General features: G+C 32.9%; 1 protein-coding gene across 2 annotated transcripts; it reads left to right on the top strand.

Moving 5' to 3' along the window:
• Positions 1-1,852: 1,852 nt before the first annotated feature.
• On the top strand, positions 1,853-18,299 carry Smyd3 (SET and MYND domain containing, class 3). Of its 2 annotated transcripts, none has more exons than XM_088238209.1 (8): positions 1,853-2,293; positions 5,321-5,456; positions 7,096-7,180; positions 12,259-12,415; positions 13,422-13,549; positions 14,340-14,516; positions 15,746-15,845; positions 17,721-18,299. In XM_088238209.1, the coding sequence occupies exons 2-8, from the start codon at positions 5,326-5,328 to the stop codon at positions 18,212-18,214; spliced, it is 1,272 nt and encodes a 423-aa protein (XP_088094335.1). In that variant the 5' UTR covers positions 1,853-2,293; positions 5,321-5,325; the 3' UTR covers positions 18,215-18,299. The 2 variants fall into 2 exon arrangements, with proteins under 2 accessions (XP_088094335.1, XP_088094334.1); XM_088238208.1 differs by having other exon boundaries at positions 1,855-2,198.
• Positions 18,300-20,340: the final 2,041 nt, after the last annotated feature.

Genomic DNA, 20,340 nt, shown 5'->3' with positions numbered 1-20,340 from the left:
TTAAAAACAGTTGGAATTTCAGATTATTTACTCAGTTTGTTACCTTTTGGGTTAAGAAATGCGAGATTCTCAGGACGCTGCCCTAGTTCTTGTATGTTCAATAGACCATTTAAAAAAAAGAGAGTTATGGATGCTAATATGCTCATTATCTTATTACGCGTTCATGGAGCTGGAATATTTTATTTTTTTCCGCTATTAAATAATATTTTCAGCATTTTTTGAGTGCCAATTTCCACTCACTGATTTTACTTATTTGACTTTAAAAACAAATAAAATGTATTTTGTACAATTTGCAAATGGTCTATTGAATATACAAAAACTAGGACAGCGAGGAGCACCTCATAATAAAGTGACCGAAACTTGGGAAGTTCTTGTCTTAGAGAGAATGTGCAGAATGGTTGGTAAATTAAATTTGACATATTGTCCTATATATATTGGGAGCCCAATGTCTCTCGTCAAATTGTCAAACGTAGTACCTATCTACTTACAACCCTTTACTGTGACCTGATTAAAAAAGAAAAATTGTTATTTTACAATTTATGTCTTACTTTTTTTACATTAAGGATAATGTTCCTCCCTTACTGGGGTATCACGTGCCAAAGGAGAGATTTTATATAATTTTGAAGCATTCTTTATTAAACATCATTAAATAACAATTTTAAAATACATATAAAACATAATAAAAACACATAAAACTCACAAATAAAAACACTATGAGTAAAAACATATTTCTACCGGTTTGGCCTGATCCACTGATCCACACATCCCACCTTCATTATCGATTTCCGAATAGCGATTTTATAGTGATAGTATTTACTAAATATCCTTATGGATAATGGAAGTAGGTAGTACACCTTAATAAATTGATGTATTTGATAACATTTAAATAAGCAGTAGTACATGCATGATTGTGGAATTTATCTTTTGGTGACTTATGTGAAGGGCGTGGAAGTTAAGAAATTTTGAAATAATCATCAAATTTGATGTAATTGCATTTATAAAATTACTATTTTTAATTTTATGTAGAGAAACTGAAGAAATTTCTTCTGAACCTTCTCCACCATAAGAAAGTACTTCAACTCACACGGTCCCCAAATCGTCGAGCTACTCTCGAGTCTACTTCGCACCAACGAATTATAAAGAATTGTCAGTACTCGTGTATTACCAACAACCCTGGCAGTACGCAAATGAATCCTAACATCTTCAACGAACTACTACAAACTGTTTCGATCTGATCATGAAATGTCAGGGAACTCACAAAAGTGATGCCTAGATCTTTGACCTTGAAAGTCAATGGACGGTATAATGGACCTAGTCTATTTGTGATACAAGTAAATACAGTTTTTGCTACCATTCGTGTTTGCAATATGGTTATGAGGACGAATGACAATATCTGGCAAAGACCTCCATATAATTTGCCAAACTTACAGTGAGAAGGGCACTAAAGTAGTAGAGTTTAATGAATTAAAATTGCGATATTTGAAGATGAAAATTTTAAAAGAGTAACTTGTTTATTGACTGCATGCGTGAAACCGATAGGTAGCCCTACTATCTTTAAAACGCTTTCGGGTATGGGGAGGAATATACTTTCACTTTTGACTTTTTTGAAGTAAAAGAGCTGAAACCTTTATTGATGTGGGTGCAGATTCGCTGCTGTATTATTTCACCTTGTAGGCAACGCCTGAAAATACTTTTCAATTTTTATGCTTCTTCTCATACCAATTATTTTGTCCAGCCTGTCTATAAACATTGGGACATACTCAAAACATTGTTGAATAATTTTACAATTTACCCCAATTTTATTTAGATTGTGATTACCTGCTCTTTATTTTTTTACTGGTAGCAATACACCAGTTTATTTTGACGTTAGCTGTCAGTATGCAATGTTTTTACTTGTCTCACGTGTTGCAACTTCATCTACCAAGTCCCAATCGGTTCTATTTTTAGACGCAACGATTTGGGATTCAAAAAATATTATCTTCCTAGCAGATGCCAGAATCGTTTACGACATACCGCTCCAAAAATACTGCAGTAACCCCGAATCTGCTGTTTTAATTTTGTAAGCTAGCACAGGTGGGGAGTGCGTGGGAAAATGCTACTTTAAATCGATGTTTTCATCTCTTTCGAGCGTACTACTTTAAGCGGGAAAAGAGCGGCGAATTTTCTTCCCGAGATAACATTGCCTTTTACTCCCATAGGTGATTTTTCATGTTAATCATATTTTGTCTGTTTGGATTTGATTTTAGTGTTTATTAGTGTCGAGAGATTTACAGCCGCTGTTCAACGTACAAAGGTGATGTACTACAATTGTTATTGAAATCATTAATCTCTCGGCACAAAATACCGCATAAAATTTTATGTTTTACTCAAACAATCTTCATTATGAATCATGCTATTATTGTATAAGATGTTTCATGAATTTTCGTGTAAAAATGTATTTTATCGATCGAGTGCAAATGAGTGTATTAAATTGTATTTTTTTTTATTAATTTGACAAGCAATTAAAGATTTAATCAGTGTCCTCCATGGACTGATGGCTAAAATGACTGCCTTATGCTAGGGGGTTCCGTGTTCAATTCCTGGTAAAAAAAATCACGTCTGTTTTTTTAAGCCTGGGTATTCTGTGCTTTTATTCAACACTTATAGAGCCTTTCAGCATGTTCTGGTGCAAAATAAATAATCAATTAGTAATTAGTTTTTTTTTAAAGGCTATGGATAGTTGAAGTAACTAGCTGACAGACGTCTTACGCTTAGATCAGCCACGTCTTCGGCAAGAGAAAAAGTTATACCTCTACACAAACAGCACACTAAATTCAGTTAACACGCATTTGCTGTCGCAGGCCCTATGGCATGGAATGCTCTCTCAGCAGAGGTGCGAGGATGTGAGAGTGAAGTGAGGTTTTGGAAAAAGCTTAAAACCCACTTGTTTTCTAAATCATTTGAATAAATCGGTAGCATGTGATAACAATAGAAATTGTTTTAATTAAATTACAAATTTAAATGCTTCAATTAAATTTATTTATCTATAAAATCACTATGTAAAGCGCTCTTGAGGTATTATATTACAAAAATTATTTATTTATTTATTCATATTTTACTCTTACAAACTATAAACAATAATAAAAATAATGTGACCTCACTGGGGTTACCCGTGCCGAGGACACTTAACAATATACTTTTTCGAAGTGTTTTTACATTTGAGAATAATCAAAGAAGACTAACTTAATAAACAGACATAATTAACAAAATATTCAGACTGTTTTTAAAACTAGGTATATATGTACATCTATATTATTTATATTACAAAACGCACAATGAAAATAACAAAAACCTAACATAAGCTGTACACTTGTGGAGCAGTTGATTCAATATTGATTTGAGCGAATGAGACAATCCATTTTACTTCTACCCTGCTCCGATATCCATTTTTTATGGCCTTTTGAACATTTTCTCATTACTAATTGTTTTATAGATAGACAAAGAAGACTAACTTAATAAACAGAAATAATTAACAAAATGCTCAGACAGCTTTAAAATAAAGTTTCGTATTTATGTTTATAATTAATTTATATTACAAAACGCACAATGAAAGAACAAAAACCTAACATAAGCTCTACACTCTCTTTGATAGATAGTGGAAGTAGATTATAGATTTTAATTGAATAATACTCGAAATCCCTTTGTCCGAAAGTGGTATTAGTTTGTATTTGTTTAAGTTGTCTTTGTGTTGAGGATCTAGTGATTATATTATTTGTATGTGATGTATTGTAGGGGTTATGTCTTTCATTTGAGTAAGAGTAGTTTTTGAATCTGTAAGTGAGTACTATCCATAGTAATAATCATAAAAGATAGATTGTGTCATTCATCCAAAACAATTTTGAAATAGATGCCCCACTACAATACTTAAGTAAATGAAGGTATCCTTCGAAAAGGGGTCTATATGCTAAATAAATATTTTGCAGGAGAAGTGAAAACGATTCACACTGTTATTATGTTGAATTTTTGGTAGTTTAAATTTTATTTTTAAAACTATGTACGCATTGAATTGTTAACAATGATTTGTTATTGAAAAATGTAACACCTAATGTAAAAAATATTTTTAAACAAATAATTTCAGTGAAAAATGCGAGATATTGTTTACAAACGTGAAGAGGTAAATGTAATAAAGACACGTAGTCATTAAACTACAATTTTATTCGATGGCTACAAAATTTCTGAAGAAAGATCTATGTTCTAATGGAATGTATTATTGGCGCATGAGCATTAGATAATTTATTTTTTCTTGCTGAATGTCCAAAGGCCCAGAATATTATAAGACCCAATTGTCGGGGCAGAATTCTGGGTATTCTAGGTAAGCGACATGTAGTAACTTTACTTTAAGAGCCAATTAAAGTTTGATTTTTTAATTAATAAATAATCTCATATTTTACGTTTTTATTTTAATTATTCATTTATTTATTTATACATCAACGGCTTAAAGAACCTTTTACAAAAAATAATAATTTACAGAAATAATCACAGCAGTCCACAATAAACATGTAGTACATAGTATGAAATAATAGAATAATTAAAACCCAAAAAATTAGTGAACATATAATACAAAAAACAAAAAGTAAAAAAGAAACATAACATCTCTAAATAAAAGATAACAATAACCGTGAGAAAATCTTATGTTCTAAATATAAATATAACACAGCAAAGTTGAGAATAACTTGATAATAATAAAAAAAAATAATACAACATAAGCATTTCAAAAATTATAAGTTTTTTAGAGCAATAAAATAATAAGATAAAAAAAACTTAAATTAACTAAAGAATACCTTTATTTGGTGAAATCATCATCATCAGTTGGTTGGAAGAAGTTGCCATTTGGCAATAAATCCACCAATGTACAATTTAAATTATGTCTAACATGTTAAATAAAGAAATAAAAAATCACGTATTCCAGGAAACAAAGTTAAATTAATAATACATTTTTAAATAAATCCATTATTTTTCTAATAAATAACGAGTGAGAATTCGTTTTCATTCATGAACAGAATTTGTATTGAAAATATCGAATATTTGTTCTAATTCATTTCCATACCTAAATATTACGTGTGTATGAGATTTTTTCAAAAATACTTTGATTGGCTCTTCTGTAAAGTCGCTACACGTCGCTTGGTAACTTTTTCCTTTCCCCCGTCGATATGCTCTCCATCTCTGTTGTAAAATGTTAATCTTGATAACTCTGTAAGGAGTGAAATCCAGTCTTTGTCTATGAATAGGCAAAGTCAAAATATCGTTGTCTTAAATTTAATTTCAGTATCTTTATTTGCAGTTAGTATGAAGAACCACCTTTTGGGTAATTCACAGGGCCCAATCAAAGCTGGGACCACCATTTTGACGGAGAAGCCATTTGCATTTATTCTATCGGCGAAGGAACAAGGGTTGCGTTGTGATCACTGTTTTATGAAGTAAGTTTGTTTATTCATTTTTCTTTTGTAGGATGGCCAACTTTTTGGTGTGTATTTTCAAAATAAAAAAGAAACAAAGACACCAAATGGTCGCCACGAATATTGGAAACCCAGGGCAAATAAAAGAATGTCGGAACACCACCAAAGAGATGACATTGTTCAGATAGCTGGTGGTGCCTGGTGCAGTGGGGAGAAGCGGAGGAAAGAAGGCCAATGAAATATTGTTGCTTCTTTATAACTTCAAAATATAATTTCAAGATTCTTCTGCCTCATTGTATAATGGTTGTCACGTGCGTGTACCATTTTTGAGATCCTGAGTTCGATCCCTGGCAGGATGGATGTAAAATATTGGCTTCAAAGAAAAAAACATTGATTACCGCTTTGGTAATGTTAATAATGTCTAGAATACTTCCCTAATTCATTTTAAAATGAAATCTTTACAAAAGAGGCGACTTGATTATGAGTCAATTTTTCTTTATAAAATCTTGAATGGGTTTGTAGACAAAATATACAATATACAAAATGCTGTCCTCATTTATTATTATTGTATTATTATTTACATAGGGTTCATTGAATCTCTTACAAATGTCAAAAAAATTATAACTATGTAACATAATTCAACAATTAGTAAATTAAACCTAACAAACGATTAAATTTCAATCAAGAACACAATTTGAATCAGCTAACTAAAATCAATAAACATGAATCTAATGCCAAGCGGTCTTTTTCTGCAAATCTACTCTTCATTGTATTAGACTAAAACACTTTTCCACGTGCAAAAAAGTGCTAAGTGCAAAAATAATTACGCACAGAATTCATTCATTAAATGTGCATGTACATTTTACTATAATAACTATTGCCAAGAAATAGACATTTTTAGTAGTAGTATATGTGCATATAAGAGATTTATACATTCCATTAAAAAAAATATTTATTCTTTTTCTTTTAGCTCATAACTCGGATTTTTTCACTTTTTTTTTTCACAAAATTTCAACCGTCATTTACATCGCGGACTGTTTTACACTTTTATGATAACTGTTTAAACTGTCTCCTTTTCACATTATATGTGTATAACATCAAATAATATTTATACTGACATTTTTTTTAACTTTCTGTATCGTAATTTATTGATGTAAAGACTTTATTCTTCCTTAACATGAGTCAACTGCATGTCACTATTTAGTAAAACGTCTAAATTAGACACTTAAACAAAATACTCAATTACACTGCCCCTACTTTGAATTTAGTTTGAGACAATAATTTACACATTTTTTTATTTACCTCGATTTTATTATCTATTCACGTGGCGGCGCGCGGCTCGTCTTTTGACAGATCAAATGAGTTATGAAAAAAATTCTACGTAAAACCGGGGTTATGAAAAACGTAAAAAACGTTAATTGGGGGGAAAATTGAATGAGAATGTATGGAAAAAAATGGGACCTAATTATTTCGGTGTAAAAAGCGGGAAAATGTGAAAATTAGGAACGTAAAACGAGGTTTTACTGTATATACATTAAACCTAAGTCAAAGCCCTATTTTTAATATTTTCCCTATGATGTCTAACCTTGCCTTAAATACAATTCTCACCTAACCTAACCTTACCCGTATTGACTGAAAAGGAATGATTAACTTATTTCAGAGAAAAAGTACTGAAATGTTCAGGCTGCCAATATATCCACTACTGTGGTAGAACTTGCCAGAAGGAAGCGTGGGCGGAGCACAAGGTATTTATTTAACTCTGTTTCAACATAATCAACTTGTTTTGAGTTATAATTTTTCAAAATATTGAATAAATCATTGTGTCTTCTCTCCTCTCCATAATTAAAAATAGGGAAATAATATTTTGCGTGTAACTTTTCAGAGAAAAAATTAAACCTAGTTATTTATTTATTATATATACGGCCTAAGCCAATTATAACAGTAACATGAAGAAACATAAATGCAAGAAACTGAACAAAAAGAACATAAAACAATTTAGCAAAGACAAACAAGGGCAAAACAATAATTGTATACAATATATTAAAAAAAACAAAAGACCTAAAACTTTGAGCTAAACCATGCCAATCCAACTTCATCCCACACTGTTTAGTCGCGAAGAGATCTACGAAAATCCGGAAGATCTATCCCAAAGAATTCCAAGTCGTGTGATGAATTGACTAATCTACACATTCTGGACATTGGGGCATAAAAACCAAAGTTGTTCTTAGAAGATTTTATAAATAGCAGATTTTGACTTCTGGTGACACGGTTGGGAACATGAAAAGAAATTGATTGCAACAGAGATGGGACATCACTTAAAGCATTAAGTATTTTGAAAATGCATATAAGGTCCATCTCAGTTCTACGTCTCTCCAATAAAGACAGATTAAGAGATTGCTCTATTTCAAAATAGTTATGAAAAAAAAAAAAAAAAAAAGAGATATTGATGTTAAAGGTTGCAGTAATGTCAATTATCTGTTTTGCTGCCAGACCGCTTTCATGCAAAAAACTGTATTAATCACTTCTGAAAATGGTGTCGATCACAAAAACGGCATTTCTCAATTTGCAGAAAACACCCACATCACTAGAAAAATCTTACAGTACTTTAAAAATCATTAAAACTGGTCGAATACATAATTAGATTCTGGTTAGTAATATTTCAATTTATTTATTTTATAAATGTTTATGTACATTACAAAATATTTCAATGCATACATAAAACGAAAAAATGAATACTAAAATTTAAATATACAAAAATGATTAAATAAAAATACCCAGCAATTATAGAGAAAGAATGCTATCCTCTCTGAACTTTTTTTTCACTAATATGAAAGATGTCAATATCCGAAGAGATATGGTCGAGTAAAGACATTGCTCTTCCTACTGGCATTACCATCGGCAGGTTGGTTCTGCAAGCAGGAAGATAAAACAGCTTAAGCTGTCTATGTCTAAGGTAGTCATTAGGAACATAAAGAAAAATACTCTCCGTTACACTAATGTTGATCGTAATACCACAGATCAATCGTAAAAATACATAAGCAAGTATGCATTTCTTCTTTTCTCCAAACTATTGTAGCCAAGCATTCCCAGTATGAAGTCAGACGGGTACAACCACGGATAATATAATATGTAACTGTCGGCCTCATGGTGGGTCAGCGCGTTTGCCTACCATGCAAGAGGTCTCGGGTTCGATTCCCGACATGGTTGATATGAAATATTTATCGAAAAAGGTGTTTTTACACTAAAAATATTTAATAGTCCCTCGACTGGTACCTTAAGCGTGAGACTGATCATCTTACCTTCATGTAACAAAATGATCAAGATACGCTGCGATTGGTGTGCCAATGCAGTGTCCTATGCACCATTAGGTGCGGAAAGGGAATGATGACGATGAATATATAAAAAACTAATGCATTCATTGTTTATCATTTTCTGTTAAAGTCAAAACATTCCAACTGTTGTGTAGACTTGATTACTCACTCTTTTCACAAAAGTGCTATTATCTCAGTTTCACTTTTCTATGGCTGGCTGCTTTCTGCATAGCTACGTTCAATTGTACTTTTTTCTGGGTAATTTGTTTCTAACTCCACTATAAATTATCGGCCATTTGACGGCTGATATGAGCATTCAAATTTTTTATTTAAAATAAGATATTTACAACAAAAGTATTCGCCTTAAAAATAAAAAAAAAAACATGTAATTCCATTAAAAAGGTTTGAACTAAAATATTTTACTCATTTATTTTTTTTAAAACGATTATTGAAGCCATAATGCAATCCAAAGTTTAAGAAAAACACCCCAAAAAGTGAATTAAAATTCTTGTATTTCTAAATTTGTTGCAACAGAGAGGGAAAACTTTTGAGAAGGGAATATGGAAGTCTAGGCAATTAAAGGGCCATTTAAAGTCGCCACTTTACGCACTGTGTAACATCCACCATTCTGCCTATGTTTAAACATCCACATTTCCTCAACTCTTCCATCTGTTGACTATTGTGAAGTAAAAGAGGTGAAACCTTTATCAAGTGGGTGAGATTCGTCCGGCTGAACATTTCTTTTCAAAAACAAAAATATTTAAAATGTGTTCTTTGGAAACTTACTGTTCAAATATTATTATTTTAAATTCCTATGTTTTTTAACATAACCCGAATAGAGCCCTTAAAGAGCACCGCAGATTGAATAAACACTTTGCTAGAATGAACATTTCTGAAACTTCTAGATGTAGGTTCTGCAGTGCAAACGATGCAACACCTTTTCACATTCTATGTCAATGTGATGCTTTATAACATGAAAGAAACCGTACCCTAGGGAGACCACTGGTTAAACCTGAGGATGTAAGAGCTCGCACCTTACCTAATACTTTGGATCTGGGATCTGGGCTTGGAGGGATAAATTTGAGAGAATAGAAGATCCGGGTTTGGAGAGTGAGAATCAATTTACAGGGACCTGTCCCAATAGATCTTCACAGGTCGCAGTGACGCCAGGAGCTTGTATAGCACTGACCCCCATTTGCAGGAATAAGATGAGAATAACCCAAATAGGTATCAGCCAATATAAATTCAATTATTCGCTTCTTCGCTTGTTTGAAGTCATGTTATTTGGATTCCCATTTCATAAACATTTCACGGTTGAATGGTTAGAAGCTAATCTGTGAAGTTTAGATTTGAGAAAAACATGTTTTGATCTTTGATCAATCTGAAAATACACCGTGTGGTCGTGTTAGACAATTGTGTATGTCTATTTCAATATTTTGATCATAATCAGGGCTCAATTACAATGGTTCTGTAGCGAAGGTTTACTGAGAGGTTTGTTTTGTTTTTTATATTTTTTATATGGGAGTTGCGTTATTATTTACCTTGCTTATGATATACAAGGCTTATATTTAAAAAAAAAAGGATTTTTCTGCAATTATATTACTTAAATTTTATCTAAAACTGTTGGAAACAGGAAGGATATGCTAAAGTGGGCCAATCGGAAACTTCTCAGCATTTGCTCATGTGGAGAAGAAACCACTCAAAAACTCTTCAGGAGAAACGGCCTATTGACAGCAGTCAACAGGCCTTCCATTCCACTAGAAGAGTGTTCGGCATTACGTTCCCTACTTCGGTTTATTTTACCAATCGCCTGCACTATTTTTACCATGTATGATACTATCTCTCGTGTGAGTTCTTTATTTCCGTTACTGAGAGGTTGCGTGTGTTCAAATTAAAGATAGATTTACAATGACATTACTAATTTTAGAACTCACTAAATTATAACGGAATTTCAAATATGATTATAAGAAATATCGACGATATTGAATGAATTTAACGATTGTAATAAAATGAGTTGAATTTACAAAAATGTGGAGTGTCAGTTGTGACGTTGCATTTCTCGTCTAGTACCAGCGCCGAAGGGAGGAAGTCTGGCTTTGCGGGTTTCCGTTTCGCAGCGGCTGGTGGCGTGTTAAATTAATGTGGCGGACTGCTTGCACTTGGTGTTGATATTTTAATATTTTGGAAGAGCATTGATTTTCATTAGCGGAAGGGATATAAGTAGGAAACTCCTTTTTGATTTTTCAAATATTTATTTACAACTTAAATGAATTCACTCTGATTAGCTTTATTATAATAACTTTTTATGAAAAAAATAATTGTCAAAGTAACAATAAAATGGCGTCCACAAAGTTCGCGGATCTTGAGAGGTTGTGACAAAGTGTGAAGTAGAAAAGCGGTCGAGTGATCAGTTTGTAGGCTTTATTTAGGCTTGCCTACGTCACTGATCCTCAGGATTTCCAACTATACAGGTCTCTCGCTCTTGTCATCCGCCCCGGCCAGTACTTACTTTGAGACACCACACCAAATAAATAAAATATTTAAAAAATTAAAATGGGAATTTGGTAACAAAGTTATGTTCGATTGTCTATAAAGTGTTATTTTAATCAATTTTAGTAAATATTAGTATATAAACACTTACCGACTTTGTTAGTCTACCGGTTTCGAGACATACCCGTCTCTTCGTCAGGACACTCACTACACCAGCATGCTAAAAGGCAGGCGGCCTCCGTGGTGTAGTGGTCAAGACGCTTAATTCACGCACGGAAGGTTCCCGTATTTTGTTGAAAAAATTCGATTCCCGGTGAGAACACAAAAATTAAAATGTGATTTTTCTCAAGCCTGGGTGCTCTGTGATGTAATTCACCACTGTAATTAGGCCTCCTGGCCTGTTGTGGTGCAAAAAAAAAATAAAAATGTAAATACACCTCCCGATTTTTCACCGGAGATTTTCCACATAAAAAAGCCTTAAAAAATTATATTCCCTTAATAAATAATCAAATAACTTTTCAGTATAGCCCACTTTTTAAATTAAAAATGGACCAATCGAGTAACCCCACCTCTACCCCCCCTCCCACTCAAACTCCCTACCAGATCAAATATTTTTTAATTACGCTTAATGCATGTTTAGACGTGGTGCTGTTTGCATCTCTATAAATCTGCATCTAATTTATGTATTTTTGGAAATACTATATATATATATATATATATATATATATATATATGTATATATACTTCGTTGATGGTGAAGGTGGAGGTGTATTTTAGTATTTGCATGTTGGTGTGTTGAGTGTCCTGACGAAGAGACGGGTACGTCTCGAAACCGGTAGACTAAAAAAGTCGGTAAGTGGTTATACACTAATATTTACTAACATTTATTAAAATTTTTGACCACAAAGTTAACGCTTTAAACATAAACAATATATTATTTTAATTTTAATTATATAATGAATACCCACAAAATTTGTGCTTCAAATATAAATTTGATGTTATCTGTTTTCTTTTTCTCGCAGGCCGAATGTGCCGGATACCGCAAAGTGTTGCCGCGAGTGCCTCCGGACGCGGCCCGCCTGATGGCGCGCCTCATCAGGAAGTTGGCCAGCGGGGGCTCGCACCAGCGCGGCCACTACACCAAGACTTCCTTCCGAGTGTGGAAAGACCTCATGTCTCGTGAGTGCAGCAGAAATAGTCTATTAACAAATAAAGCTTTTCTTTAAAACCACTGGACTCTCTCATCATTATTTACTCGAAAGAATTTAGTTGACAATATTTTTAGTCTACCCAAATTTTTGTAGACAAGAACTGGATTCACCCCCCCTTGGGAGTTATTGATATCAATAAATTACAACATTTTATTGTATTGTAAAATAACCACTTAAACCAGCCAATGACAGGTCATAAGCCCTGTAAATGCCTAGACTTCTATATATTTCCTTTTAAAAAAAATCTTTATCTCTGTTGTCATTTATTTATTTATCATTATACGGCACAAGTGCCTTTTACAATATTTACAAAATATAACAATATAATGAGTAAGTTACATATACAAAAATTAAAAAACTAAAAAACAATTTTAAAACCTGGGTATAAAAAGAAAAATTACAAGTAATAACAGATGATTTAAAATGGGAATACTGCATATTAAACATAACAAAAAAACTGAATCAATTATTTACTTGAAAAAAAGCTTTCTCACATATAACACAGATTATGCCACTAAAAATGTACAGATCCTAATATCAGACCAACTCTCGCAATCCTTATTTTTATGGATACCAACTTGTTGGAAAGAGTCCAAAGTCTGGAAACTCTCGGTCTCACAACGCTGTAGGAAAGGCGAGAAAGGGGTGGCGACTTGATGGAGACATATAAAATACTCAACCGTTACTATAGCTGCGCAAATTGTAATACCACACAACCACTAAAACAAGCTGTTCGACTTCGAGGCCACAGTCTCGGGCTGGAGATGGCCAGATTTAACCCAAACCAACGGAAACATTTCCCGAGTAATATGGTTGAAGTCTCAATAACTTCAAAAATGGGCCAGATTTGTTTTAAACGACTGGCTTTTGTAAATAGATTAAAGCATATCAGCTTTAAGCTGCTCGCTTAAAATAAAAAATTTACAATTGATTTCCATAATCGATTAGTAATAGAATTGTCTCTTTTCCTCCAGATTACCACGACCTGAAAGTTGACACACGTCGTATGGAACATTTCACTTCTCTCTGTGCCGTTCTATTCCAGTTCCTCACCGATATCTCCCTACCCAACTCTGTAGAACTCATGGGCATTTATGGAAGGGTGAGTATATTCATCTCACATGTATCATTATTAGTTCATACAATAGGCATCTTTAATCATCTGCGCTTCCCCTACTGGCAATATTACCAAAATGTTTTTCCCATACTGGCAACACAGCAGGGCCTTGATCGTCTGAACCCCAGCTCTAGCCTCTAATCCGAACGACCCCCCTACCTCTGTGAAGTCTCTGTGGCCCCTGTTATTTATCAGGCGATATTCTGGCCAAGATGCGGAAGATTTTGTTCCCGGAAGATGACTTATCATTAAGCCTTTTTCGAAACAGAGGCATTTCAGAAGTAGACATTAACAATTTCTTGATAAACAATGCTGATATTGATTTTCTGGAGCCTTTAGCTGATGAAGAAATAGTAAAAAATTGATTTTGAAAATCAAAAAGAATTAGAGGCATCCAGTTGCAAGAATACCACATACTCAAGCTGTATTTGCCTCGAATGCTAGTTTGGAATGGGCGGATGAAGTCGATATCTTAATTCCAGAAAAAATGCTTTAATGTACATTAAGGGATAAAGCGTTTTCTTTGTCGCTAAATAACTCTCGTCCAAGCACTATATTGGGATTCTTTTAAAAAGTGTGAATGATAGCGCGCTATACATCCGAACAGGGTATAAATTTTGGGTGTTTGGACTATCAAGGCCCTGCCGTATTACCAAAATGTTTTTCTCCTACTATCAACATCTCAGGCTTAGAAAATATTGTGTAGCCCTCAATTTTTTTTTAAAAGACATTAATAATAGCACATATCAATATTGAATGTTGTTTCTATTTCTAGATGTGCATCAATGGGTTTTCAATTCTTGACCCAGAGATGCTCTCGATTGGTACTGGAATCTACCTCGGAACTTCTATCTTGGATCACAGCTGCAACCCAAACGCTGTGGCCGTGTTCGATGGAACCACCATCAACATTCGCACCTTGGTGGATATGCCTTCTTTAGACTTTTCTAAGGTACAAATTATGTTTCTGTGATGTTATTATTTATTTATACAAAAGACGAAAAGGCGCATACTTAGTTCACATATTCGATGGAGAAAAATATGTCCTTTTACAGCTCATGGCATTGTATTGTGACTAATGATCTGTCTAATCTAATGACTCAGGATTGGAAAGATGAACACAGATCTTGTATACAGTATTTTATCTTGAATGTTACCCACTAGATCATTGTTCAGTTGGCGTGCTGCGGAAAAAATTCAAGGTTTTGTAAAGATAATACACCTAAAAATAGCCGAGAGATATGAGAGCGAGAGCTACTTATATGAATTGGGATTTTCAACTCTCACTACGGTTAAATCGAAAAAGAGAGAACGCCTGAGGACGATCAATGAAGAGATGAGAGCAGCCTTATCAACGATTGCTCCAAATTTTGATCGCCTGTGCTCAGTTAAACGGGCTCACATTTCTCACTAAACATCTTTTCATATTAGGTATATTGATTTTAGTAATAAATAAATATTAAATAAACTTTGTTTTTTCTTTGGTGAACCTCTATAATTTCTTGATTTGGTAGGTGTATCTTGAACACAAAAAGTTCGCGGAACACTGCACTAGATCACAATACATTTGCCAAAAGGAGTTTACTATAATTAACGTTAAGACAGGGCCCCGTGTGGACACGAAGAACGAACCGTGAAGAACAAGAAGGTGTCAATACTCCCGTGTTAAATTGGCACATAGTATGGCTTGAAGTTAGGTTCGCACCAGCATTGCCAACACAAGAGCTCTTCAGTGTTGGCAACCTGACAGTATTTGTCAGGGTGCGTTCGGTCCTTCCCAGCATCACACATCCATGTTTTACTCCTTTAGGAATGTCAAACCACGATGTGCGTGATCCATTGACCCTAACACAAGCTGTGCTGTCCTTATACAGAAAATCAATAGCCCGCGTCAGATTGCCGTTCACTCCATACTCCGATAACATCTTCCATAATTTTTCTCTGTCAACTCTATCAAACCCTTTTTGCAGATCAACAAATGCGAAGAAAAGTTTTTTTTAATAACAAAACACAGTTTTCAAGGGACATGCCGTATCCACATTTTTTTATTTTTTTATTAAAATTTTGAATCTTGAGCAGAATCTTTTAGGAATGAACAGAATGCGCCTGCCGCACGCCCTCGCATTGTATGTATATTTTGCTGGCCTATACTTTGTATGTTGTAATTTTTTATCCTTCCAGATCTCCATTTCCTATATAGATTTGTTGAACACTCCGTTTGAGAGACAAAGGGAACTCCAATCTACTTACTACTTCTTGTGCCAGTGTAATATCTGCCTGGGTAAGCCTTTCACATACCATTGCCCCCATAAAACATTAAGATTAAAAAATAAAAATTGCTTGAAATTCCATTCAATTTGACCCACGAATCGATCCAATTTTTTACTTCTTCATAAGACCGAAAGTGCTGATCAGCCAGGCCGAAACAAGTGATAGTCGGAAGAGAATACGGCGGATGGGTGAGGTTTTCCCATTTCAACGTTTCCAAGTATGTCTTGGCCATTTTCACATCATGGTTCGAGCATTGTCATGCTGCAAAATTCATTTATCGTTTCTCTCATCGTATTGCGGCCGTTTGTCTTTCAATGCTCGGCTCAAATGCATTAATGTTCGGTAATGATCGCCTGTGATTATTTCGCTCACTGTCCGAGGTTCGAACCCCACTCTACCCCAACTTGATAATCTAATATGTGATATTTCCCTATTAATGTTATTTTAGGTTTTTTATATCCCCGGTTTTACGTTGAAAATTTTTCGAAACTCATTTGATCTGTCACAAGACGCCGAGCTGCGCGCCGCCGCGTTTGCCCAAAATGATGTATAAAATCAAGGTAAATACAAAAATGTGTAAATTGTTGTCTTTTTTTTTGTCAAATTCAAAGTAGATTGACCATTTTGTTTAAGTATTTAATTTTAACATTTTACTAAAGTGTGACTTGTGGTCGACGCATGTTTAGGAAGAATAAAGTCTTAGTATCAATAAATTACGATGCAGAAAGTTAAAAAATTTAGCAAGAGAAATATTATAAGAAGTTATAAACATTAATTATGTATCCCCGTGCTGCGGGCCAACTGTTTGTGACACCTGATTTTTATAATTCGAATCATTTCTATCAAACTTAAATGTTATTCTTATTCATATATTTGTATGTTCGTTTTGAATCAACGTTCGCGTATTGTCAAACCTTGTTTTATTGTTGACATTATATCGTATTTACTGCACTTTGTGGTTACCTACCGTACTCGTATTGTATGGGACTTGTCGCACATTATTCATTCAGTGTGTATCAGTTGAATTTTGAAATAATATGTTTTTTTTTCAGAACACGGTTTTGAAATTTATCATACTTTTAAAAAATACAATTTATAACATTTCTTTATTTAAATTTTATCAAAAAGGTTTTAAACTTTTTACCAAGCTCTTTCTTGTACTGTTTTTAATATAATTACAAGTTTTACACAACTATTTTTTTATACTTACGCACCCACACACCCTCTCCCTCATTCATTCCCACATGCACATGTACCCTCTCCCTCATTCATTCACGTATACACATATTTACATACACATGAATACAAACGTCACACACATACAATTACGTAAACTCTTTTTTTATATATTACGTGTCATTAGATTTACAGTGGATTTTTTAAATTGGCTCTAGTATTGTTAACATTTTTCTACTTATTTTGTTTATGTAATAGCTGTGAAAATCCCAAATAAAATAAAATAAATAAAGTAAAATAAAATAATATGGAAAGAAGATAGTTTAAAAAAAAAAAAAAAAATGTAAATGTAAACAGTTATCATAAAAGAGTAAAACAGTTTTGCCGCGATGTAAATGACAGTTTAAACTCTGTGGTGCCATACTAAAAAAATTACAACGTATACATTAAATTTCCTTAGGGAAAAAATCTTTATATGCATTTTATGAAAATCTAATTTTTATGTTCGTGTTTTTAAGGTTAAGTACCTATATAAAATCATTTAAACATGTTTTTTTTTTATTCAATATTAAAACCATATTGTAGTATTGATTGAAAAATATAAATATTTTTAATGAAATCAATCAATCCTCGGTTTAACTCATTTTTTTGTTGCTCCCTTGAAAAACGTATATTATGGGTTTTACTGTATATGTATTTGTTTTTCTAGATACTCGTCAAATCTCACTAATGCACGCAGCGCAATGTCCGAATAAAGATTGCGACTACCCCGTTCAAATACCTTGGCGAGAGGATATACAAATTGTCATACGCGCCGTAGAAAACAAAAATAATAGCCAAAATGGCAACAGCGACCATGAAAACCACAGACAAGACGCCGATAGCGGGCCGGAGACAAACGGCCGAGAGCCTTACACTAATGGTGCACAGAATAATAAAAATGGTTGTGATAATTTGAATTATAACGATGATTGTGAACTTTCGAATGGATTCGACGCGATGACAGTTAAGGAAAATGGGTCTGTTGAAGGCGATGTTGATGATTTTGTTTTGGAGTGTCCGAAATGTAAAACAGCTATAAGCGAAGAGTTCGTCAAGCAGTTTAAGGATGTCATGGACTTCACACATCTTCACCTGCAGAATATGAGAGATAAATCAATATCTTGTATCCTTTTAAATTTCCACATATGTAATTTTGAATAATTATATTCATATAAAGTTTATGTTTAAAGCACTAACTTTGTGGTTATTCATTATAATAAAACAAATAAAACAACTTTGTTTTTAACCACTAATTTTTATTTTTCACCGAATCTCCTGTCTTCCTTCGAAAATAATGATATCAAATTACCACCCGTGTAAGGAAAAAACCACTTGATTTATTAGGTCCACATGTAGTATTTAGTGAACATGATAGAAATAAAAAAGGGAATCAATTCATTAGTTACGTAAACCTTGACGAAGAAGCTTGTTTACTTTGAAACTGGTCGGCGAAAAATAAAAATTAGTGGTTAAAAACAAAGTTGTTTTATTTATTTTATTTTAATTATATTTATGTTTAAAATATTAGAAATCAAACACTGATTTGAGTCTACTGAACACTTTATTTTATTTTTACAAATATAAAAACAAAAATTTCGTGACTATTGTTTCACCTTGTTAGGGCATTTTCAAATGAATGTGAAGATTTAATTTAAGTATTTTTAATTTCTTACACACACAAAGGTTCAATCAGTGGGGAAGTTTAGTGCTACGGGAAATTGGATTTAAAAAATGTGTTTTTACACACAGTAATAATTAGGGCATTAGTACGGTGAAATTTCTCGAAGATATATGAAAAAATAATTTAAAATGGTAGAAATTACTTTGAACTACGTCACAAGTTCTTGTAAATCAACCAATCAATTATTATTTTTATTTTTTCTCTCCAAGCTTTAATTTTATTTAGTTGTATTTTATTTTATTAGTGCCTGTATTTATTATAAGAAATTGTATTTACCATCGTTAGAATGGACTGCATAAGTTCGTCAAATAATTAAATAAATAAAGTTGTTATGTGTCATGATAGATTTCCGGTTTTCAGACAACTCGTGACGTCACGGGCGGAGTAATTACAAAACTTTATAAAATTGTAGCAATTTATAAAAATTGTAGCAATATAAAAACATATAAAAATTGTAGCAATATAATAATACGAAAAAAATAAAACTGATAGGTTGCAAGGACAGACAACCAACGTACTGCGGAACTTCAAATAACTAGGTACGTAATTTAACAAAACAATACGATGTCCGAGATAACTGACCAAATGTTAATAGTAAGCAATTTTTCACATTATGCCATATGATAATATAGTCGATTTTTCATTGCGTCATGCAAAATTGGATGCTATCATTCCTGGCGAGTCCCATAGATCAAATGAAAAAAATATTTAACTTAATACGCATGCGTGGGATCGGATTTTGAAGTATGAAATAACTCAACTTTAACAGCAGAATCCAGCTTATCTTAAAATACAAGGCGACTGTTTGTACAGCGTATTATGATGGTACAGGAATTACGCGTACGCGTATATACCTAAGTAGATATAAATGATGAAATTATTGTTCGAGTTTGGGAATCGTTCGCGATAAAAAGTTCTTTGTGGAAATTTGACTTGATTTTATAGTCTATTTTCTTCCTTACTTACTTCCTCATTAAAATCTTCAGTAGCCTTTATTTATGTTTGCATAAATGTTATGGCGTTTTCCTTTTCCTCACTCAGGCAGAGAAATGGCACTACCAAAAGTGACAAGGGCAAAATAATAGACTGGCTATTCGATCAGGAGTTTATATATTTAAAAAATTGAATATTTGTAAATATAGATATATATAAAATATAATTTAAAACTAAGTAATATTCTCATGGATGTTTATGTGTGTATATGTATGTTCACATGTATGTATGTATGTATGTTTGTATGTATGTGTATATATGTGTATATATGTATGTATGGATATGTATGTGTGCATGTACGGGTATAAATATGTATGGATATGGATGAGGATGATATATAGATATAGACTTACATATAGATATAGATATGGATATGTTAATAAATAATGTTTTTAATAAAATGCTTTGTGCCTATTAAATATGTACACACTTCTGTTTAAAATTTTGGTACTCCGGTTCTGTATTTATTTATTTTTTATCTTAAAATTCCGTGATCATTCACTTATTTTTTGCTTTTTTTTTACATCTTCTAAATATTTTTTTTGAAAGCATCATTACATGTTCTTTTTTTTCGCTCCCTATATCTAAGTTAGTAGTAATTATTATTATAAAA

The sequence above is a fragment of the Micrasema longulum genome, unplaced genomic scaffold, assembly GCF_059751315.1.
Source record: "Micrasema longulum isolate JH-2025_06_02 unplaced genomic scaffold, ASM5975131v1 h1tg001836l, whole genome shotgun sequence".
NCBI classification, from domain to species: Eukaryota; Metazoa; Arthropoda; class Insecta; order Trichoptera; family Brachycentridae; genus Micrasema; species Micrasema longulum.
Note: the sequence above shows the minus strand (reverse complement) of the source record. Positions and strands in the feature narration are given on the sequence as shown.

Excerpts from the sequence above, each read along its gene's own strand:
- Smyd3 (XM_088238209.1), top strand. The coding sequence starts at position 5,326 with ATGAAGAACCACCTTTTGGGTAATTCACAGGGCCCAATCAAAGCTGGG. Across the intron at positions 12,416-13,421 it reads GTGGAAAGACCTCATGTCTC|ATTACCACGACCTGAAAGTT; the intron begins GTGAGTGCAGCA and ends CTTTTCCTCCAG. Across the intron at positions 13,550-14,339 it reads TCATGGGCATTTATGGAAGG|ATGTGCATCAATGGGTTTTC; the intron begins GTGAGTATATTC and ends TTCTATTTCTAG.